At 42.0% G+C, this 24,438-nt stretch overlaps 1 protein-coding gene across 4 annotated transcripts in view; it reads right to left on the bottom strand.

Moving 5' to 3' along the window:
* Positions 1 to 6,927: 6,927 nt before the first annotated feature.
* Positions 6,928 to 24,438, bottom strand: part of TNRC6B (trinucleotide repeat containing 6B) — a 170,253-nt gene continuing 152,742 nt past the window's right edge. For 3 of the 4 annotated variants that reach the window (XM_014543847.1, XM_014543848.1, XM_014543845.1), the window contains 6 exons: positions 23,477 to 23,623; positions 23,185 to 23,280; positions 19,328 to 19,552; positions 18,580 to 18,650; positions 14,123 to 14,262; positions 6,928 to 13,181 (listed from right to left, as the gene is read on the bottom strand). In XM_014543847.1, the coding sequence (XP_014399333.1) occupies positions 12,794 to 13,181; positions 14,123 to 14,262; positions 18,580 to 18,650; positions 19,328 to 19,552; positions 23,185 to 23,280; positions 23,477 to 23,623 (1,067 nt within the window). In that variant the 3' untranslated portion in view covers positions 6,928 to 12,793. Of the gene's footprint in view, positions 13,182 to 14,122; positions 14,263 to 18,579; positions 18,651 to 19,282; positions 19,553 to 23,184; positions 23,281 to 23,476; positions 23,624 to 24,438 lie in introns of all 4 variants that reach the window. The other variant, XM_014543846.1, reaches the window with a different exon arrangement.

Below are 24,438 nucleotides of genomic sequence, written 5' to 3' on the forward strand. Positions count from 1 at the left end.
TGACAGTAAGCAATCAACCAATGCTACCTATGATCAGCTAATTAAATTATTCTGAGCCACAGTTTCCTCATGAAATGTGGTTTGCTGTCCATTCACACAGCATTCTGAGAATTAAGTCAAACACAGTACCTGGGAGTTAGTATTAGCTTCCCTACCATCCTCCCCTTGGCCATTCTAGAGGTGTTTCATAATCCCATGTCTCAACAAGTCTCTACTTTAGCAGCTAATGGTAAATAAGAAAACCTCGCTTTTATGGGCAGGGAGCAGTGGGAGTGTTTCCTGGAAAGCTGGTTGGTTCTCTTCCCTGGGAGCAGCAGAGGGGGGATGCAGCCAGGCCGGGGCAGGAGTCTTCTCTCTCCTCTACTCTAGTGCTCTCACTCCAAATGCAAATAAGGATTAAAGGGAACAACAACAAAAGGCAGGACAACATTAATTTCTGTTAGAGAATTTGAAATCTGCACTGCGGCCGGCAGCAAGAGCAAGAAGCAGAAACCCACCACCAACCGGCCAACCCCAACAACAAAAACATACCAAGGCAAGACAGACAAAGTTGAGGCCCAATTCAGATGCTGAAGTTTGGATAGCTTTCAGGTGTGGAGCAGGGAGAGCGAGGAGTAGCAAAATACAAATATTCAACAAACGAGCAAATTAAATTGGCAGAATAAAACAGGAAACCTCAATAAATGCTTAGCAGCCAAACACATTTATTAGTCTTTTTTCTTTTTTTTTCCAGGAACCCAAAAATATTTTGTAGTTATAATGTAAGCAACTGAGTTGCACATAATACAATCATATCTTTCCAAAATAAAATAAAATACTAAACAAAAACAAAAATAAGCTGTTTAAAAGCCCAAAAAAACCCTTCAGAAAACTCTTATATATGCATTACATCATCTCTCAGCTTTAATGAAATGACGAAGACTTAATTCCTTATTATTCAACCTGTCACAATCCAATAAAACACCACCCTTTAGTTTTTTTGTTTTTGATTTTTTTTTTTGTTTTTGAAATCCAGCATGAGAAATACAGTACCTGCTATGGCAAAAAATACACATAAAATGCAACTTTTCAGCTTATTTGTACATTAGTAGAGTTTAACATTTTATTGTTTGTTTTTTAAGTGAACCAGTGATTTTAAGTACCACTATACTAAAAAAGTAAAATAAAATGTAGAAAAGGGGGGCCCAGCCTGCCATGCAAGTGCACCTCTAAAGTGCCTAGTTTCTGTGTCCATGTAAAACCAGTAATATGAGGAGCAATTTCAACATATGGGAGTTTGATTAAACCTCTATGTTTAAGGAGAAAAAAAAAAAAAGAATGCCATATCCTTCCTTTTCTCCCCTCAAACTTCCTTAAATCCCATCATCCACTTTCTCCATTGCCCACTGGAAGAGAGGAAAGAAAGCCACCAAAATAACATTGTAAAAGCTATTTCAAGTATAAGAAAAACAAAACACTTCTAGGTAACCTGCAGAGAGAGCATCAATGTCGTGCAGCTATTCAGTCATGTTACAGGTTGTTTCTGCCGACAGTTTCAGATGAGAGGATTTTTACTGTACCTTCCTGTTACCTGTTTGTGTGCAAAGTCGGAAAGCTGCCTTTTAAAAGTCTAGCCTCTTTCTGATGCCCTTCTCTGCACCTTCTGTTCAAAGGGGCAAGGAGAGCAGTGAAGGGAGGAGAACGGAGGAAGGGAGCACTATGTCACAAGTCATTGAAATGGGACTTCTCCGTCTGTCCTCCTCTGCACCCCCCAGCCCCTCGATTCTCTTGTTCACCATCAGGGACCTAACTCTCACTGCAGAGGTTCCATTATTCAGTTTCCTGATTTGGTAGGATGTATTTTACTCTGTAAACATAGCCCCCTAAGATTATGGAACCCAAAGCAGCATTTATATCTCCATCTACATGGAGAAAGTCAAAATAGTCCAGAAATCTCTCCTCAGGTTGCTTTTGTCTGTTTTTGGTAACTCAGAACAAGGATGGGAGTAGGGTGGGCACAGAATTTGAAGTTGTAAGCAAATAGTGAGAGTCAGGAGTAGGCACAGCTGAGCTCGTGTGTCTGCCTCCCCCACCTCCCCCCACCTCCCAGATGGGTATTTTATTTTAAAACCTGTTAAAAACGTTCCTGCACCTTAAGTCATACTGAGGTTAAGGCCAAGGGTGCAGGATCCTTGTGCACGTGTCTCTGTGAGCACATTCGTGGTGCAGGCACCATTTTTGATGTCTTCTGTGAGATCACTGGACACACTTTGGTCACGGGTGTGTGTGCAAAGGTGGTGGTGGGGGAGTGAGTGCCCCAGGGAAGAAGTGCAGAGATCAGCAAAGCCCTTTGGGAGGATTGTAGAGGGATAAGGGCAGGAAGAACTCTTGAGGGGTCAGAGGAAGGAGACTGATGGAAAAGAGGTCTCCAAACAAACAGAAATCAAATCCCAAGGTCAACATAACCAAAATCAGAAGGCGAGTGGTGAACATACATGCATTTATAATCAAGCTTCTTCCTCTCAAAGGAAGTCGTCACTATACAAGTTAAAACTAAAAAGGGCTTCTTGACAGATACAGGGTTTGTCTCTAAGATGGAGGTAAGGGGGTGTTTGTGAAGAAGCGGTTCCGACCCTGCCTCGGAAGTGGCCAAATCTAAGAGCACAGTAGCTGACGGACCCTACAAGCAGCATTTGTTAAACTTATGTCCCTCTACCTAATGCCAGCCAAGCCTCATGGAGGGGGCAGTGTCTGAGGGTGCACAAGCCTTTCAGGGCAGGGTGGCTGTCTGCACATCTCAGATGAGCTTCTGTGTAAGTAACAAATCAAAACATGTCCGGTGTATCCCAAGATGACAAGGCTATAAATTCTACAGCGCCAAACCGAAATGCCAGGGACTAACTCCCTTCCTGAACTACAGAATGCTACTCAGTTACTGTGTGTGTGTGTGTGTGTGTGTGTGTGTGTGTGTGTGAATCAAAAAAGGTCGAGAGCTCAAGGTCTCCCACGGAACACATTCTGCTTCCAGAAGAGAGAAGTTCAAGACTCTCCGCACCTGGAGAGAGAAGGCTGGAATAGATGGCATCTATTCAAAACAGGCTTCAGACACTGGCCTGCTGTCACTGAATGGGGGGCGATGGAGGGAACACCAGCCCACAAATGCAAGTCCACACCCTGACCGGTTCTGCTTATTCTTCTTAAATATGAAGAATAAGATCCCAAACTTCTGATGACTTAAAAAAGAAAAGTATCATATTTTAGGGGTACTTTCACAGCAAAAAAAAAATTATAAAAGTTATCCTGCTATTTACATGTTCATATTTTCAAAAGGATGACCCACTGCTGTCAGAAAAGGAGAGGGGAGTCAAGGCCTATACTGCAGGGGAAATGTACCTCGAGGTATTATTTTGTGTTAGACAGTTGAAACGTCAGGATTTTAATTTTTTTGTTGGTTTTGTTTTTGTGTGTTTGTCTGAAGGCAATCTTAACAGATTGGAACCCTGATAAGATCGTGCCCGTGCAGCCTCGCCTGGGCACCAGGAGACTGTGGTCAAGTCTGTGACTCGTTACAGTACTGTGGACAAGAGCTGCTGCGTGGAACACTGAACACGGGCGAAACAATCTCCCGTGTACGACACTGTGTGTTGCAAATAATGCCTAGACCAGAGCAATGCAGGTGCCACGATTCACCACAGGCAAGATCCACGAAAGAATTCTGTTAGGACAGAGAAGGCTGCTGGCTTTCCCGTGGCAAACACCTCGCTGCTCGCTAGCTATGCGCAGCTTAATGCACGCCAGGGAAGCAGAGAGATCACGTTTGGCTGAGGGGTAGTGGATGGGGCAGAGAATCCTTTTTGCCTGCCAAGCAACAATCCTCGTTCCCTTAGAGCAAGACAGTTTCCTTATAACTAAGTTCACTTAAACATGATTAAGAAGGAAGAACAAAAAATTAAAAAGGAGCGAGGAGGAGGAGGTTTTTGAAGTTGACATAAGATGAACTTTAAAGTCAGCACGAGTGAGACATGGTTTCCTGAGCTTGAAAGGGTTCTGAATTCAGAGAAGGATGAGTACTTTTTTCCAGAGAACACTGGAGCCTCCGGGACCCCACGGTGGCCCTGGGTTAACACTGCACGGATGGAGAATCCTGTACCATACTGGTTTTGCTGGCCGCCAGGCCTGCCAGCGACCACAGGAGGACCCAGAGGTCTCTGCACTTCGCTGTGCAGACCTTTACCGCTTCTTGCTCTCACTCCCCTTCCCCGCCAGGACGTGGGATACCATGGACACAGAAACCATAGAATAAGATGCAAAGCTACTTCCTTCCCTTTTCTGCCCTCTCCTCCCCCCTTTTGCAGAATGCATAGTTACAATTCACGTTACAAAATAAAGAAGCAATGATGACCAGTACGGGACCTTTTTTTTTGAAAAAAGAAAAAAATCCAACAACCTCTTCTTAAATTCAGTATCAAAATTCACATTTGCATAATAATACATTTCAAGGCCATTAGAGAGGAATGAGAGTGAAGCGGCAGCATCTCTCCTCCCTTTGTCTTCCTGAATGAAGCTGAAGGAAGCAGAAGGAATCCTGCGGGAGGGACTGGTTTCCTCTTTGGGGAGTTCTGAGGAATTATGGAAATGGCCCTTAGTTTTCACTTGATATTTCTTTAGAAGATCGGGAGTAGGGAGAAGAGGTGGAATCGTTTAAAACAAATAAAAACAAATGAAGACACGCTGCAGGTTTCTATGTTTTAGCTATAATAGTTCTGAAGAAATAAAATATGATTTCAGATTTTTCTCTTTTCTTTCTCAAACACTTCAATCTTACTCTTTCCAAAGCCTTTTCCTTGTGTGTAATACCCTGTTCGCAGAAACAGCAACATGAAGTGACTTCCATTTGGGAAAAGAATCGCCTTCTCAGGACACAGACTCAGAGGGTGGGACTGCGCCGCCCGCTCTGCACGCAGACGCTGGGAAAACGCCGTCTTGACATGCACGAATGTGTCACAAACATCACCATATTTCAGCTCTCCAGTGCTTTCAGAAAAACAAAAAGTAAAACAACCAGACGTGCACACACACACACATACACGAAGAAAACTAGGTAATGCAGATAATAAATTCAACCTGCACTCCTGGACTAACCGGGTCTCTGTCACCTGTACACCATCACCTCACTGCCCCTCTCCCAGGTCCCAGAGCCTCTCCCACACCCTACACTGTGCAACACGGATGCTAACGAACACTCAAACAGCTGCCCCGGAGACTGCCAGGAGAAATGCTGACTTCCCTACAGACTAGGCTGACCACGTTTCCGTTTGATCCTAATGGTCGCTGGACTCACAAAGGCACATTCAGAAATACTACACATAAGTAATTAATCCCTTGGACAAAATTTAAAAAAAGAGGGGGGAGGGTAGAGGTGGTGTTTTAAACACATTTATTCTAACTTACCCCGAAATTAAGTGTATGCTGAAGGCATCACTTAGTGAGAAACTATACTACCTTTAAAAGGTATGTAACCTAATGGTTCCAAAGGTTTTTTTTCCTTGGTCTCATATAAATACCTCCCCTTTTCATTTTTGGCGAACACATGTAGGACACCCATCTTGCTCTCCGTAAAGCTCTGCTGTCAGGCTGGTCCTGCAGGAAGGCTGCTCCACCTCACTCTGGCCGCCTCTTCCAACCCCACCCTCTGAGGAGTGTGCACGCCTTTCAGCAGCCCGAGGAGGACTGCCACCTCCGCATGCGGTCCAAGAGGGCAGGCGAGGAGGAGGGAAAGGAGCGCCCTTCACAACAGTATTGCTAGCTACCCTCACCGATCGTCTTTTGCTTGCCCTTCACAACTCCACCACAGTATTGCTAGCTACCCTCACCGATCGTCTTTTGCTGCTCACTATTAGTTGTAAAAAGGAATTTTATTTTTAAAACACAGTCCCAACTTCTTAATATTGTCTCAAAATGGGTCAACTGGGATTTTATTTCCAAAGCAATGATTTATTAGGGAAACACTTTCTTTTTAAAATTTAAAACAGAACATTTCTTGCCTTTATCTGACCTTTCCCCTCCCATGATCAAAACAAGTGTTGGCAGAATGAAGACCCAAGACTGAGTCTTGCAGAGGCCCCTTGACCAGGGTAGTACCATTTCTTCTGGTGTGCAATTTCTTGTTAAAAACAAATTCAGGTGCATAGCTAACTGAAAAGGGAAAGATTGAAATTCTGTGAGGCAAACACTGGCAGTTTCGGTCACTTTTGCTATTTTTGGTGGTGGTAGTAGGTTACTACAAGAGATTGACAGTTTAAAAATCACTCAAATGTTAGAACACTGGGTAATTACTCCAGATCTAGTCAGAGTGACCACCCGCAGGACAGCATGGATGCCCAGCCGGTGGGGAGTAGCTCTTTCCTGATCAGTGTTCCCTTCACCATCCTGTAGGTGCTCATGGCCTCTTTGCTTTGGCGGTGTGGGTAGGAGGAGGCATTCTGTATGGGGTAGGGAGGGCCAACGTTCAATTTTTAAGTTATTACAATGTTCACAGATTTGGAAGTTGATAATTATTTCAAATCTAAAGAATGTGATGCCAGCACCTCCTTTGTCAAATTTAAGGTCAAGAAAACAACACTATCGTTGACAAGTGGGAATCACCTCTGAAAATACACACACCTTTGGCACTGGCCATGAACCTACCGACCATACTACAGGGTATGGTCTAATTGTGAAACTATATATATTTTGTTTTTGACAGGTTGAGAATATCCTTGACAACATTAGGTATATTTGTCTGTTTCTAGACTGTGTGGACACCCTGTACTTGCAGATAAGAAAGCAGAGGGGGTGGAACATGGCGTGCGGCAGAGGGTAAGGGCAAGGGCACCCTATTTTTTGAATGATGCTGAGGTCAAAGATTGACAATTCACTGTATACACACAGGCTAGACTATGGTCATTTGCACTATCGCATGCGGCCTGGTTGTTGTACACTCATAGAAGGGAAAACAATAAGATTCCTTTTTGCAATAACACTAAGAAGTGTAGTTAATGCATAGACAGGAAGTGTTGACAAAAACTTGGCAAAAATACTGGAGAAGAAAAGTTTGATAATTTTTTAACAGTTAAAAATAGATCTCTACTCCTAAAGATCTTATAGATAATTAAAACAAAAGAAAAAAACCCTCCAAAACAACAACCTACAAAGTGTCATATGTTGAATCTGAATGCTGAGGACGGGGGAGAAGGGGACCTTTTTTACATAAAGACTCAATTGTTCCCTAATCTTAGAGATGGCTGTCACAGCCAAGTCTGCTGAAAACATCCTGTTTGCACTGCAAAGAAAACAGGCTTGGCTGCAACATTTTGCTCAGCACACAGACGTATTCATTCTGTTTAGAGAGTCAAGATGCCAGAATATAAAAAAATAAAATTAAAAAGTACACAGCATCTGAGGTCGATATGGAATCTGGCTGTTAACTCTACAAAAACTGTCCCCTCTCTCTCCCAAAAAGTGGTGAAAGTGAGAGTGAATATTTGCAACAAGTTAATAGCCTGTGAAATTTTAGTTTCTGCTAGATGTATTAGTAAAAGCTCTTCCAAATTCTTAGGCAGGAATTTATTTTCCGTTCTTTTTTGTTGCATATCTTATACACCACAGTCAACCCACAGGAACTTGGAAGAACCAACTGCTAATTTGTGCTACATTCATGTCAGAAGAGGTGGGAGAGTTCTTAGAACAGGAGCCATCGTAATAGAAAAGCAAACTGCTATAAATAAAACAAATTGAATGGCTATGGGTAATGCTGATTTACGGGAGGGCACTGATGAAAGAATTCTGTTTGGGGCTTTAACGGCGGCACTGCTGGTTAACTTCTGTGACTGTCGTAAATGAAAAATACCAAGGGCTAGGGCCTGAGGGATCAGAGATGCCACATCCACTTTTTCACAGTGTCTTGGAGATAAGAACTTTGCTATTTTTTAAAAAAAACAGCAACACCTAAAATTAGGTAATGGCACTGGATCTCAATTGCCAGCAGAGGTCCCCAGTCGGATGAAGACATCCCTTCCCCTACTAGTGCTGCTTTCGTTTTGGCTACTCATGTGGTAGACAGAAACCAAGTTTGTGATGTTTGAGAGATGGACACCTCTAGCCACTAGTAATAAGTGTTTAAAGAAATAAAGGGGAACTAGTAAAAAATTGGAAAGCTCAAATTTACATGATCAGAATGTTTATAAAGCAAATTGATGTAATGAGAGGTGACTAGCGAGCCTCTGCACACATGCCAGAATGTAGTGGAGGAGAAGACACTCCCACTGAATTTTCTAAAGTGTTTTGAAGCCGCATATCCTCTCAGCAGACGTGGCTCTTGCCAAAGAATACCATGGAACGCAGAGTCTTCCTCTTCCATTACATCTCACCATATCCTGTTCTTAAAACACTGCCAACCAATAAAAAGCAAAGCTTCCAGCAAGTTGATAAAAGAAAAAAAGGAAAAGGGCAGGGAAAGGGAGGAGAGGAAGGACAAGAATAGAACAATACGAACCCCTTTCTACTGGCCTGACACGGAGACTTCCCAAATCATTCTCGCGGTCACACTGACACACCTGGAGAAGTCAATGCCCAGTAACCGAGGGCATCGACACAAGGAAGGACCTTGGCATTCCGCATTTTCCAGACATAAAGCATATTTAACTTCCTTGATTTCTGTTTATTTACTTTAAATTTAGCCCATTGCCTTTGGGGCCTGTCCAGAACCACTCCAATGTCCTTATTGGGCAAGCGTCTTAACGTCCGTGGAGTGTCTGGACCACAAGCACATACACACGGGTTCCCCTGCTTAGGATGCCTGGGTGTATGTACGAAGGCACTAACGCGGTTTTAGAGAAATTGCAGGCAGCAACCCCACCCACTCCCTGTACCTGTCGAGTGGGAGTTCCTTTCCCACTGGGAAGCTTAGATGTTTAAAAGAAGCTGTGGTCATGCTTGGGAATTCTGACCCCGGGCCCCAGGAGGGAATACAAAAGGAGAATTCAACTTCACCCAAAACTGAAAGGAAACACTCCGCATCTCTCCGGCTGAGGGACGGGGATAGTTAAGCAGCAGATCTTTAAAACAGCATTTAAAATGAGCACAACAGTGGCTGGGAGCAAAAAAAAGTAAAATCACTTGTTCCTTATTAGATTCTATTATTTTCTCCTCCTGCCATAACAAATGGAGGTAAGACAGACATTCTTCATTAATAGAACAGTCCATAGATATTTTTCCTCTAGTAATGCCTATATTTAAAATTTGTTCCAAAAGTTATTAACCTATATTTCCTAACTCTTTACATAGATTCTCAGCAATCCAACGGTACTATTTTACAGATTAGAGTTACTTTTATTTAAGCTGTTGTTTTTTTCTTTCTTCCTTTCTTTTGTTGGTAGGGCTGGGGGAAGGGAGAAGGGTTCCTTTAACAAAAATAAAAATTAGTAGGGGAGATTCCAGTTCAGTCTTAAATGGAAAGGAACAAAGTGATGGAATTTCCATTTATATATACCAAACACTCTCCAATTAAATTACACACAATATCAAGTCCGTGATAGAGCCCTTATAAAGCTCAATCCTTCTCCCATATTTTTAAAGATAATGAATTTACCTGTTGCTGCTAAATTGATCATTTTAAAAAATATTTATTTCTACATGTTTTAAAAGGTATGATTCCCCAGTATGACAATAACGTTTGGAGACTTCTCTTTTTACATTTTTTTACGTAAAAATTTTTTAAACTTTTTGAAGTTTCAGGAACTTGTAAAAGTTTATTAACAGGAAAGAAACAGCTGTCTATCTAGGATAAGATACGGTTAAATAAACCCATCTTCAAAAAACTGGCTTCCTACCCTAGAATTCCTGAGAATGCTTGCAAATTTTAAAGCAGGAAAATAAATGTTAAAAACGAAAACAAAAAAACACTGTTAAATGCTCCCAGAGTTAGTCTTCATCTAAAATATATATTTATATGTATATATATATGTATATATATACGCACTTTTTGGTCTTTTTTAAAAGTTTTAAATTTTTTCCCTTTAAGCTTATGATGGAAGAACATTTTAGCTTCTCATGCTAATTTTACATATTTCAAATCCCTCAGTATGTCTTGTAAACAAGAGGGGCTCTAGCACCCGGCTTTCACCGTAGTATCGTAAGGAACTCAACTAACCCATAGTGCAGGTCAAGGAACCAACAGGCTGGAAGGGTGGAGAGGTGGGGCAGGACACGGCAGGAAACCAGAACGGCGGGGTCACCACTGGCTCTCCGGAGCCTCGGGACGTGCTCCTCGCCTAGGGCCGCTAAGAGTTAGCCTTCTGGAGATGTCTGAGCACAGCTGCTCTTCACCTGGAGCTCGCCACCTGGCAGGGTTTTGCTCCTCACACAGAGCAGTCAGTGGGGCTGGGAGGAGACACTGTGTACGTGGGCAGAGGTGGAAGGGGCATGGTGGTGATGAAAACCGAGAGCAGGAGGAGGGCACGGTTAGTTTCTACAAGGCATCCAATGGGACCAAACCAACGCTGGCAACTCAAGTTTGACCACCTACCCACGAAGGGTGCATAAAGACTTGTATGAGCGAATGCTCACTTGAATTATGCATGTCAATCTCTTTAGAGGCTAGGTTTATAATCAACAGGGTAAGCCGAGAGGACTACAGAATTCCCATTGTCTCACAAAACCACTTGAATGAGTTTTTGCCTTTTCCTATACATACCCACCCACCCACCTACACAAATACACAAGCTAAAAGTCAAATACATTAGGCATTGTTATATCCTTCACTGAAGATGCTAAAGAAAGAAAAACTCCTTTGTCCTCACTAGCAGCAAGTTATGGAGGACAGTAGAGGTCTGCTCCCACCAAGGGTTGGAATGGGCAGGTATTTGCTGGTACAGAATGTCGGCACTTTATGTTAAACAGTATAATGCAGATTGGGATGTCCACACAAGTGCTAGCACATTACCGGCATACGACTCCCCTCCCCCCACCCCACCCGCCATCTGCTTTGTATAAAGGGGTACCCCCTCAGGGCTGCTATAACTTCACAAAAAGCAGTTTGATACATTTTGATTCCAACATAAGTACATACATGTTGGTGATAACTGTGGATTAAAAGATGCCTCCTATTCGGCCCAGAGTACTACTACATTGATGCTTTAAAAAAAAAAGTCTTTAAATACCAAAATAAAAAAGCAACATTATAAGGAAAAAAAAGAGGTCAAAACCAAAAAAAGGTGCAATACTTAAAAGTCTTTGCTAAGTTATACCTGCCTAAGCAAAACCACATACACAGGAAATACACAACACAGAGAAACAAAAGGAAACGCTTGAAGTACACACTGGTTTAAGAACATTCGTTAAGTAAACGTTTCTGTCAGTGATGGCCTGGTGCTGTAACACGCCACGGCCTGGCACAGGTAACGCTCAGCAAGAAAGGAGCAGAGAGGGAGGAGCTGCGGATGCTTTCAGGAGGCTGCTCACAACTTACTTTTTTCTGTTTCCATAAAATGAAAAAGAGAATAGAAATGTTGGATTCAGCATTACCTTTCTGATGAATTTCTCATACCTGATTACACAAGAAAGGAGGGGAACACAGATTTTCTGCTTTCGAGACATCACATAATTAAAAACTAACTTATCATCTGTTCCCATTCAAAGTCACGAAAAGGCCTGCGTAAAACTTAACAGAGATTCGGATGTGCCTAGTGGCCACTTGTTTTAAAAAACAGAAATAAATAAACACACAGCTGCTCCCAGAGGTACCTCCTGCTCTCCTAATTTTTTGGACTTGGCAGTGCTCCGCTCTACTGCTAGGTCAAAAGAAAAGCTAGAGAAAACTCACACTCAGGCTAATTTGCAAATGTAAAGGAGCTCTCTGCTTTCATCATTAAAAAGCACTCTGTTCATTTTAATGCAGCCCACAGGAGTTGCTTTAGTAGCAGTGGCTCTCCGTGCTTGTGTGTTCTCATAGTTAAAAAAAATAATAATAAAAGTAAAAAGCAGATGGCCGGCCAGCCAGCCTACGGACTGTCAGCAACGCAGCTTTCTGAGAAATCAGGGTCAGGAAGGAGGAGGAGGCAGAAGAGGACACAGGCACACACACACACAGAGACAGAAAGAAGGATGCACGCGAATGCACATGAACACACGTGCACACACATACCAGAACGAGCATGCCTGGGCAGTTACATGTGCCAGAACACACTGGTATTTATCAACCAGCCAATCACAAATTTTTCCTTTTTTTTTTTTTAGGTTTTTTGTTTTTGTTTTTAAAGTGAGGCTCCGTCAAGTCTTCCCTCCCCCCACCCCAACAATTCTTTTGAATTCCCCTCCCTCCCAAACATGGTAGACCTAAGGACGGAAACACACCCAGTGCAAACAAAGTTAAAAAGCTATTTTTCAGTATATATGTTTCTTAGCAACAACTTCCATATAACATGAAAAAAGTGAAAAACTAGAAACTAATTTTTTTAATTTTTTTGTGTTTAAATTTAAATGGTATGTGTACTTGCTTCACATTGTCTTTCTAGGTTGGCGTTCATGATTCAAGTATTTCAAGAGTGATATGTTCTCTTTTTGGATTCATATTCCAAACGAAAAAACTGAAGTTATAAGGGAGGCAACTATGTGCTCAGACAGTCTGTCAATGACCCACCTTTTTTTTTCTCTCTCCGTTTTCTTTTTTCCTTTTAAAAATGTATTTATTGCAAGTTGAAAAAAAAAACGAAAAGGTCAAGTTAGTGCTGCTGCTGTTCCAAAAAAGGTCACGAGGTCAGAGTTGAAAGTTCAAAGTTCAGATTGAATCCGACCCTCCTCCTAGAAGGTCACCAGGTAGTAAAGGAGCAGGGCTGCCCATCCTATGGGGATCTTCCACAGTTGGGACTCCCCACAAGCTAGAAGAATAGTTTGGGGGCCCCCACAACGAAGCGCCAGCAAGATCGGCCCCACTGCTGCCGCCAGCACTGCTGCTCCATTGCCCGAGCCCTGTGGACCCACCGAAAAGATTCAGAGCAGGTCCGACGGGATCTGACTGGGTCTGGCTGGTCTCCAGCGACTGCCAACCTGCTGCGGGTGCGCTTGGGGTTGCTGCAGGTGTAGGGGGCTGAGCTTGTGCCAGAAAGCGGCTAACTTCATCATCAGTGGCAAACTCAGCCAGGATGGTAGTGTTTCCCAACACACACCTGCAAAAAAAGGAAGAGAAGAACTATGGATTTGAGGAAAATCCTAAAGCACACAGGGACTGAGCATTTTGAGTCCTTGTTATTCAAAGTGCAGTCCTTTGACTAGAAGCGTCCACATCTCCTGGGTGCTTTTTAAAATGCAGAATCACAGTGTCAGAAACTGCATTTTTACTAGACCACCAGGTACTGATTTAAAGCAATAAAATATCACAAACTCTCAAGATATCCAAAGGCTATCGGAAGATACTATATATCAATATCCTTTAATGTGTGAAATTTATATGTCAAGAATGATGTCACCTCTCCCCCACCCCCATGGGAGGTAAAAGATCACACACCAAGCATCAGGGTGACCCAGCTTTAGACACCTGGAAATGCTGCTCCATCTCAGCGGCAGGCTCACTGCCGGAGCCTCAGCATTACTTGCTTGTTCTGTGTGTAGCTGCTTGTTGTGCATATGCAGCCACAGGGAGCCAGCTCTTTCTTGTCTACCAGTTTGAGAGTGGCAGGGAGGGGGATGCTCAAAGTGTGATCCAGTCCCACCTACTTGATGCAAAACCCCTGCTATTCACCAAGACCACAATATTCCATCACCCACAAAGAAGCCAAAGTAAGCAGTTAGATAGGATTATAAAAAGAGACAGTAATTATGGTTCACATTTTCATAGATATTGATCTTTGTTTTATGGTACTTAAAATTTATTTACTACTTCACTAATTTTTCACTTATGGAATTATCATGATCGTCCTATGATGTACACAGGACAATCCACGCTTAGGCAGGTAAAGAACAGCCACCTCAGTACGAAACAATTGCTAGGCAATGGTATCGTTTTGAGCGTGTTCTCGTGCATCTTTGTTTAATTAAGCAGGTGCCAGAATATTAATGTGTGCATCTTCCTGTGTGTTGGTCTCAGTGAGCATATAGGATGGGTACTCACATGTGCAGTGCAGTTTGGGCCTTGGCCGCCTCCTGTTTGGTGCTGTATCGGATCAGGGCGGTGCCCTGGGTTAGGTTCAGATGGAATGTCAGCAGTGGGCCATGCTGCATGCAGATGGTTCTCAAGGTTGACCCATCAATCTAAGGAGTAAGACATTCGTGAGATAAAAACTGAAGGTGGGTGTGAAAGGAAGTCAAGTGACCTTTCTTATACATAAGAATGAGAAGGGCTTCTGGCTCATAAAGAGTAATAGTACTAAATAAGTCTCGGAGGGATGAATGAAGAACTCAAAATAAAAGAGTGCATCAAGTACAGAGGTCTTAAAGAAAAATTTTAAGATACGCAAAGCACTGGGCAGAGATCTAATGTGCCCATTTTGCAAATTAAAAAGTTTGTACAAGTGAAGCTCAAAACAAAAGCATATGATTCAACCTGTGGTCTATATTCTTTAAGATGTGAACATGTGCTAATTTGTAGAGCTTTAAAAAGCATAAATAAGATGCTACCCAAAGAAGAGTTTAAGAAAACACAAAATTCTCAGCATCATTACTAATGTAGTATTCTTCCACCTCCCCAGTTAACAACCTCACAAAGAGCTAGAGAGAAAGCCACTAACAAAAAAAGCACTGCTAACCATCTGATGATTTAAAGTACTGACAGCTGCCCCAGCTCAAAGGCTATTCTAATGTCCTCTTACCCCTACTTTGGCCATCTCAAGGTGAAACTATTTCTACCTACTGCTCTGTCCTCTGCTGCCCACTGCCAATGGGACCAAAGGTTGTAGTTGCTCACCTTAGCCAGGATCTTACCACTAAGATGTTCAGTGATTGGGGATAATTGCCCTCATCTATGACTCAAATGAATAGATCTATTTATTCACTCTGATTAATTTATTTGTATCGAGATCTCAACTATGTTTATTTAAGCTGCACAGTCCAACATTTCAGTTCATTTCCTTGGAAGTGAAACAGATTACTATTGGAAGAGCCTTCAAAAGTTGTGCTACTGGCAGCAGCAGTGGGAAACATTCCGTGGTTTTACCATGGAAACCCTGCAGGATAAAACTGGCAGTTTCCCCATAGTTCTTTAGAAAACTAGTGGCCCAGTGCACGAATTCATGCACATTGAAAGGAAATTAATTAGAAGAAATATTTTAATATCCCTATTGGCCCTTTCTCTATAATTGAAGTGTCAAATAAATTCACAATCGACAATGACAGATGGAAACACACTCGTGTGATTGGACCCAGCGAGAGCTTTATATATATAAACTTCCTTAATTAGACCTGCTTTCTGATTTAGCTAAACTTTTTCCAGCCCAGTGAAGCATCCCAACTTCTCTTTCAGGTAATTGTGAGCAACCCAACGAGAGCTTTATATATATGAAATTCCTTAATTAGACCTGATTTCTGATTTAGCTAAACTTTTTCCAGCCGAGTGAAGCATCCCAACTTCTCTTTTAGGTAATTGTGAGCAACACAGCAGTAAATATCAACACGAAGCAGATTATTATTGTAGATCATGCAGGGAGAACAAAGGGTGAAATATTTAACTGTAGCAGTGTTTGACTATATTCTGCGCAGTGAGAAAACCTGAAGTCATTTTCAAGGTCCACCATTTCTTACTTCTTTTCAGTTGGGTTCTAAACTTTATAAATCTCCATTTTCTGGCTAATGAAAAGAAAATAGGATTCCAACAGCCCAGCCCAGCCTGGAAACGGTTGCTGTGGGTGCCAGGTAATGACGTTACATAGCAACACCCAGCTTCCTCTCCCTAGCATCTAGCCCAGTGGTTCTCAACCTTGGCTGCGCATTAGAATCACCTGGGAATCTTTTTAAAATCCTGATTTCCGGGCCTCATCCTCTGGAAATTCTGTTTCTTTGTTACTAATGTTGTGGCCCCACCCCATAACAAAGAAACAGAATTTCCCGAGGACGAGGCCTGGAAATCAGGATTTTAAAGATTCCCAGGTGATTCTAATGCGCAGCCAAGGTTGAGAACCACTGGGCTAGATGCTAGGGAGAGGAAGCTGGGTGTTGCTATGTAACGTCATTACCTGGCACCCACAGCAACCGTTTCCAGGCTGGGCTGGGCTGTGGGCCGAATTTTGCGCCACTGGGTCTCGGCAGTGTCAGCTGTGATTTGGTGGGCTGTCACTCCGGGGTGGTGGTGGGGCCTGTGTCCCACTTGGGGGAAGCTGAGTGTTGCTTTGTGGGTGCCAGGTCCTCGGTGCCATTTCTTTGTAATTGGCCAGTGTGCATCAGGGAAGCTCCTGTGTGGAGCATCTGCCCCCTGGTGGTCAGTGCATGTCATAGCGACTGGTCGGACACTTAGCATATTAGCCTTTTATATATATAGACTAGAGGCCCGATGCATGACATTCGTGCAAGGGGCTTGGCCCTTGCAGCTGCGGCGGCGCTTGCCTCACTCGCAGCCCCAGCTTCGTCAGGAAGGTCATCCAGAAGGATGTCCGGCAGTCTGGTCTAATTAGCATATTACGCTTTTATTATTATAGATGATTGGAGAAACAGCTCTTAGCATTGTTTTTAAAGTGACAATTGACTACAGAAGCATATCAGTGTATGCCACTAGTGACTTTTCAGGATAGATGTCTTCCAAAAATATTTTAGGTAATAAAAAGTAAGTTTATCCAGGCACCAAAGATTTGACCTTATAACCTTCTTTTAAACTATAACCCAGATTAGTCTGCTAAGCAGCAAGTGTTGATTTTTAAAATTATTGAATTCTTTTTAATACAAACACAGCCAATCCCTATATTCCTTTTACACACATATATACATACTATTTTTCATATTATAAAACGGGAGTGAAAAATAAAATAAAATGGGAGTGAACAGCTGGTTGGCTTGCCCAGTCTCATTTCAATACAGTGTATCTCTCATCCTAACCACACTACACCCACCACACTGTGTGTGACTACTTAGAAATAATGAGGCAGATATAGTTTTGAGGATGGTTATAAAAAGTCTTCATGCTTTAGTCAAATATTAGCTAAGTAACCTGGGGCTTTTAGCTGAATTATTAGATACAAGATTAAGAGCCAATCCAGACTCTTCCTCATGTTAATTGTATTTAGGAAACTGCCTTTCTCAGCATGTACCAGCCCTGGGTTTACTCGCAAATTTATGTGTATTTGGTGACAAAAGTGACCTATCGAACATTAGATAAGTTCGCTGGGAAAATAAATTTAGGAGAAGCTCTATTTCCCCACAGTGGATCATAACACATGTTAGCATATTAAAGGAACTAAAAAGTCTCATAGTGAAGAAACCTGCTTAATTTTGTTTAATCAAGTATACATTCCCAACATATTAGGCCAGACACCTACTAATATCCCATGGGAACCACTCTGGAAGTGCTAGCTTAGCAAAGTGTACACAAATTCATTTATGAATTCAATGCTAGACAAATCATTCTGTGTGTGGAAGGCAGGGAGGCCTAATTGATCTCTCTTTTTAAAAAATATTTTTAAATTAATTTTAGAGAGGAAGGGAGAGGGAGAGAGAGACAGAAACATCAATGATGAGAGAATCATCAATCGGCTGCCTCCTGCACACTCCACACTGGGGATCGAGCCCACAACCCAGGCATGTGCTCTGACCGGGAACCGAACCGTGACATAGGTCGATGCTCAATCACTGAGTCATGCCAGCCGGGCACCTAATTGTCTCTTTTAACAAGATGCTGTAGAGGTTGTGCTGGCAAGTCCAAATGAAGGGTATGGGCTCGTTTTGATGGGTTCATTTAACCTCATTTGAATGCTTATTAACAGAATGCTGCTGCAAATATGTCAGTCATCAAAGCAACCAATGTGAAGGAAGGGTGCTCTGGTACAAATGAAGTCCCACCACACTACAAACAACCCAGAGGGCATGTTCTGATGATGGAAAGGAATACTACCATCTACACAGAAGAGGGTAACAGAGAGAAAAATCAGAAGTACCCACGAGGCATTTAAGCCTCATGAAATAGACACATTCCTTCTGCAGAGATAGATGGTTAATTATTTGTGAAGCAGAAAAACAGTTAATATCAAGTCTCAAGTCTTCATTAATTAAAACAAAAACAGGTAAGTTTTTGCATGTAGTTAAAACACTTAAATAGCTATCTCCCACTTAGTTCTAAATTCTGCCAGGCAAATCTATACAACAAGTTATCTCTGCTAAACAGAATTCACCAGGTAATAATGCCCACTGTCACCATTTTATAAACTACATGTGTTAACATCACCATGAAGGCAGGCGTGAAGTTGAGTGGTCAACATCCCCCATTCAGCAGTAGGCTTTGAGCCTTGGGTGGGGAGACACACCCTTGCAGGCTAGACCTCTCTGCAGTGACAGGAAATAAATTAGTTTTTGTATCTGCCCACATCTCTGAGGTTCTCTCTCTTAACACAATTAAGTTCTATCTAGAAAATCACAAGAAAGCATGATTACCTGAGGAGTGAGATTATGAAGAACCAGCCAGTAACTAGGACGAACTGAACCACCATCACTCCAGGTAGAGGCTATAAGCAATCAGAAAATAAGATTAGAAAAAAAATCAAGAAATGTAAAAAGGCACAAGTGATAAACATTTTCCTATAGCCCACATGCTGCTTCTTCCTCGTATAAATCAGTGTCTCTTTTCCACCTCACTCTGATCTTTATCTTGTCACTGAGGAGCCAGCTCTCTTCTCCGAGACCCGGATCCCTAAGCATTCTTATACCTTCTCTACAAGACAACGTTTTCCTCCTAGTGCTCTCACTCTGCCATTCGTCATTTTTACTCCATCAGCACCTTGGGAGTTCTTGGGTCCCTTTGCCTTACACCAGCCGTGGGCAAACTACGGCCCGCGGGCCGGATCCGGCCCGTTTGAAATGAATAAAACTAAAAAAAAAAAAAGACCGTACCCTTTTATGTAATGATGTTTACTTTGAATTTATATTAGTTCACACAAACACTCCATCCATGCTTTTGTTCCGGCCCTCCGGTCCAGTTTAAGAACCCATTGTGGCCCTCGAGTCAAAAAGTTTGCCCACCCCTGCCTTACACTGACTGCAATTTTCCACTCAAGAGACACTTTCGCCTCTACCAGCCAACCTGCATTTCCTCTCTTGTGAAGACTTCACATCTTCACCATTTGTGTTAACATAAGACCTTTGTGTTTGAACAAGGATGCTCCTTTATGCAGATCCTTCTCACCCGAGGCAAGCCGTGAGTCCTGTGTCCCCCACCCCCTGACTGATCGTGGTGCTGTGCTGCTCCAGGGAGATGATGGTTTGGGGTTGGTCAGACCAGGCGGTGGGCGGGGCAGCGGTGTAGTGTTCCTTGAGGAAATATGGTTTTTCCACATCTTGTTGGAGAGATGAGTGGGGTTGTGTCCTATGGGATCTGGGGACCATGTTGATTTGTAATCAGGGAACTTTGCTGTAAGAAAATTGAGGAAGGAGTAAGGTTACTTTTGTCACCAAATACACAACTTTTGTGAGCATGCACACACATTTAAATTCTAAAAACAGTAAGTGCACATTTAAAAAGCAGCAATGCAAAATAATAGTTTTTGAGCTTACTAAATATAAAATTTTCAATGACTAACTATCACTCTGAATTGACAAATTAACAAATGGAGTAAAGCTTTAATAAGTTATCTAATTCCCTACAGCTTTCTTAACTAAACATAGCCCAAAAGGGAAGATAAATTCAAATGGGACAGTATTCCTGAACCCATCAGACTTCTAGATATAGAATATGAAACCTAGCAGAACTAAAACATTCTACAAATACTTATTGACTTAATGGAAATTACATTAGAAAATTACATTTTTCTTGATATCCAGAATATTAGATATCAACAAACAGATTTTAAAAAATACAATCAACAAATATTCTCTAAGGGCTTACTATGCTTTAAGACGCTAAATCAGTGTGTGGGTAATATAAACAGTTATTCTCAAGAACTTCAAGGTCAGATGGGAAGACAAAACAGGTGAACAACAAAATTGGTAACCCCAGGCAACATTATATATGCTCAATACACAGAGAAGAAAGACAAGGCTGGACTGTCAGCAAAGGCTTTGCAAAGACAGGTCTTGAAGGATTTACATGAATAGATGGGCTGAGAGAGACTGAAAAATATAAACCAAGGTTCAATTTACACCCATCCTGTACCAAATATGCTTTCCCCAATTCTGGCTGAACATTCCACAGGGGCAGAGAGGTAAAGGAGGCCGTGAAGGCAGGCTGGGGACTGACTGAGCCATCAGGAGGAGATTTTGCAGTAGATTCAGTATGTAGTATTTAAAGCAGGATCTAAAACCCGGGTGACAGCACACAGACTGGAACAGAGACATGGATAGGAGAGGTACGACGGTAGACTAAACCACTTGGGGACATCATCACTGCCTGGATCCAGGGAACAAGGGAGAAATGAAAGAGCAAAACAATACTGACATATTGTGACTTAGTGATACATGGGAGCATCACTAAGAAAAATACAGAGTTTAGTTAAAAAGGAAAGATAATTTTGGAGGTGGGATTGAGCCTTGGATGGGGAGACATATCTGGGCTAATTTTTGGGCCATCTCTCCGGTGAATGTCCAATTATAGACAAAAGATAAATCAGATAAACCTGAGATATGGGCAGTTATAGGAATAAAAGAGTTAAGTGAAAATGAGTTTTTACATGTAAGGGAGAAGTCCTACAAAAGTATAATGTAGGGTAGTGGTTAAAACATGAAATACTGAGTTGGCTCCTTTATACACTCACTCAGACCTGAGGCAGCTAATTACATTAGCTCTTTGAACCTCAGTTTCTTCATCTACAAAATGGGGATAGCACCAGAACCTCCTTACTTTTAGTGAAAGTAAGATAAAAATTCATGCTGAGCCCTGGCTGGTGTGGCTCAGTTGGTTGGTTGGGTGTGGTCCTGTGTACTGAAAGGTTGCGGGTTTGATCCCCAGTAGGGGGCATGCAGGAGGCAGCTGATCAATGTTTTGTATTACATCAATGTTTCTTTCCCTCCCCCTTTCCCTTCCTCTTATATATATATATATAAAAAAAAGCCCTAGCTCAGTGGTTCTCAACCTTCCTAATGTCGCGACCCTTTAATACAGTTTCTCATATTGTGGTGACCCCCAACCATAAAATTATTTTCGTTGCTACTTCATAACTGTAATTTTGCTACTGTTATGAATCATAATGTAAATATCTGATATGCAGGATGTATTTAGGTGACCCTCGTGAAAGGGTCGTTCAACTCCAAAGGGGTTGCGACCCACAGGTTGAGAACCACTGCTAGCTGGTTTGGCTCAATGGATAGTGCGTCGACCTGCAGACTAAAGGGTCCCAGGTTTGATTCCAGTCAAGGGCACATGCCCAGGTTGCAGGCTCGATCTCCAGCAGGGGGCATGCAGGAGGCAGCCAATCAATGATTCTCTCTCATCATTGATGTTTCTCTCTCTCCCCTCTTGCCTCCTCTCTGAAATCATTAAAAAAATGTATTTTTAAAAAATCAATAAAAAAGGATCTTAAAAAGAAAAAAAATAGAATTTATGCTAACAACAGTGTGGTGATAGCTGGGGGGTAGGTGGAAGTGGGCAAGGGGGTAAAATGGGGACAAAAGAGACTTTACTTGGGGCGATAAGCACATGATGCAGCGTGCAGATAATGTTTTCTTGAATTGTACACTTAAAACCTATATGGTTTTGCAAATGTATGTCACCCTAATAAATTCAATTAAAAAAAAAGAAGCTTGAGATAAAATACTGTGATGAGGCAGCACATGCTGTGAGAGAAGGCACACTGGGGAGTTGGACAGCTGACATCTGAGGGAAACCTTCCAGCTCAGCTCCGCTGCCATCGACTGCAACTTCATGAGACACCCCAGCTGACCCTATCGCAGCAGAGAAACTGGCCAACGAGGCCCTGCCCAGACTTCAAACCCACTGAGTCATTAGAAAGAAATAAGTCATTGCTTTTTTTTTTTTTTAAAGGAATTCATGCTGAAGGCTTAGCATGCTGCCTGGTTTACAGGAGCACTCAATAAAATGATAGATCATTGTTGCACTGTTGATATGACATAGGTAAAAAGAAAAAAATAGAAAATAATTTGTAAGGTCATTAACCTGCAGAATCTTAGTAGGTAGCTAAGGATTTGTTTTATTTACTTTTGCCTAGACAAAGAACAGAAGCCTTAATGAGTTGAATGGCTTAAGGTCTAACTTTTCCAAGACCAAAGTGCCAATTACTCATGATTTCTCTCCCAATCTGTAAGGCATTGTGTTGAGTGCCTTCAAAGGCTCTATTATATCCATTATATGGCCATTAACTTTTCCATTCCCTAGTATTCCCCCAAAAACAAAACAACAAAAAAGGAACTCAGGAAAGGTTGTTGGTAGAATTAATCAAGGTCCTCTTGTTTTCCCTTAGCCATCTGTCCTTAGCCTTTAAAATTTTATTTCTTTATTTATTTTAGAGAGAGAAAGGAAAGGAGTGGGGGAGGGGGGAGAGGAGAGAGAGAGAGGAGAGAGAGATATTTGTTGTCCTACTTATTTATGCATTCATTGGTTGATACTTGTATGTGCCCTGACTGGGGATCAAACCTGCAACCTTGGCGTATCGGGACAATGCTCTAACCAACTGAGCAACCAAGCCAGGGCTGCCCATAGACTTTGTCTGAAAGTGAAAGGATTTTTAGAGAAAAGCAAGCTACAATTGGCTGCTTTAGGAATAAAACCTGGCCTTACCTCGTTCTTCCCATGGCCCTTGATTCTCTTGGGAGATTGGTTAAAAGAAAAGCACTTGTGTCATCAGGATATAACCTCTGACCTCTTTCACACTGACAGCTCTCTGTGATTATGTCACCGTTTGCTTTGTCCTAAAGCTGTACGTCTCATCCTGCCCCTCTGACACTGGAAGGTCCTCCAGAACATGGTCAATACAAGAGTTGTGCCTCCATCTATGCTGACATATTGCTGCTATTCAACTACTATAAAAGTATTCGTTAAGAAATACATGCCAATTTCCTGTGTAAAAGGAAACAAACAGGTCACACTCATACCTGAAGTGCTATGAACGTTGGTAAAGGAGTTGTCAGAGGCACTGTAGGGCCAGGCACCAGGTGAAGGCAGCGAGGTGTTGAGGGAAGAATTAGACCCTTTGAGTGACAGATGAAAAATAAGATAAAAATATTGCAGATAAATGTCAGTATAACAAATGAAACTTGGAAAAGCTTTATGTTCTTATGTTTTCTGGTTATTAGATAGTAGCAAGTATAAATGAAGCCACAGATTGACACATCTGAAAATATTGGGTGTTGAATCATCAACACAAGGGATGCTTGACTTATTTACCTGTGGTGTTATCCCGCAGAAGTTGGTGGTCAGTATCTACAATGGGAGATGTGGCTGTACCTCCCAGCACACTTCCTGGGGTGACATAGGGATCAGATTCAGGGTCAATGTTTTGGATACCTTTCCATGGCACTCCTGGTTGGAATTCTGAGAGAAGAAGAACAAGTATTAGAGGTTTTTGTTTTTAAATATATTTTTATTAATTTCAGAGAGAAAGAGAAAGATAGAAACATTAATAAGAGAGTATCATTGATCAGTTACCTCCTGCACGCCCCCCACTGGGGATTAAGCCCACAATCCAGGCATGTGCCCTGACCAGGAATCGTACAGTGACCTCCTGGTTCATGGGGCAATGCTCAACCACTGAGCCACAATGAAGTTATTTTTTCATATAAGAAATAGATCTGTATTTTATTTCAGATTTTCATCATAGAATTTTTAAAAATGTCGTCCTGAAAATATACTCTGGCAGCAACCTTTGTGTTATCACAACATGTCAGCCTTCTGTCTCTCTATGGTTGTGAACTTAATGCCAGAGCTCATCAGTGCCTAGTCCTGATACCTGCTCTTCCTGCTCCCAGGGAAATTCAGGCTTGGGGGCAGAGAGGCAGGATTAAGGCCTGGTGCTCATGAGAACTATTCAGGCATCTAGGACAAGAACTGAGAGAATATCTAGGTTGGGAATCAGTGGCTTCTCCCATTTATCTCACTGCAAATTGGCTCAGATGCACAAAAGAAAATACAATACAAATGACCACTACTAGACGAAATGTGCAGGGACAACTGGCAGGAATAATCAGGCTTATCATGAAAAAGCCTGGAATATGTATAAATAATGTTTACAATTTTTATTTGTTAATTTCAATCATACTTAAAGTTATGTGATGTGTTAATAAACTTTTATTTTTCTAATCATGATGAAGGAAAGCAATATGCATTATAAATGAGCAACAGGCATTATA

Source organism: Myotis brandtii, unplaced genomic scaffold, assembly GCF_000412655.1.
Source record: "Myotis brandtii unplaced genomic scaffold, ASM41265v1 scaffold339, whole genome shotgun sequence".
Lineage (NCBI taxonomy): Eukaryota > Metazoa > Chordata > Mammalia > Chiroptera > Vespertilionidae > Myotis > Myotis brandtii.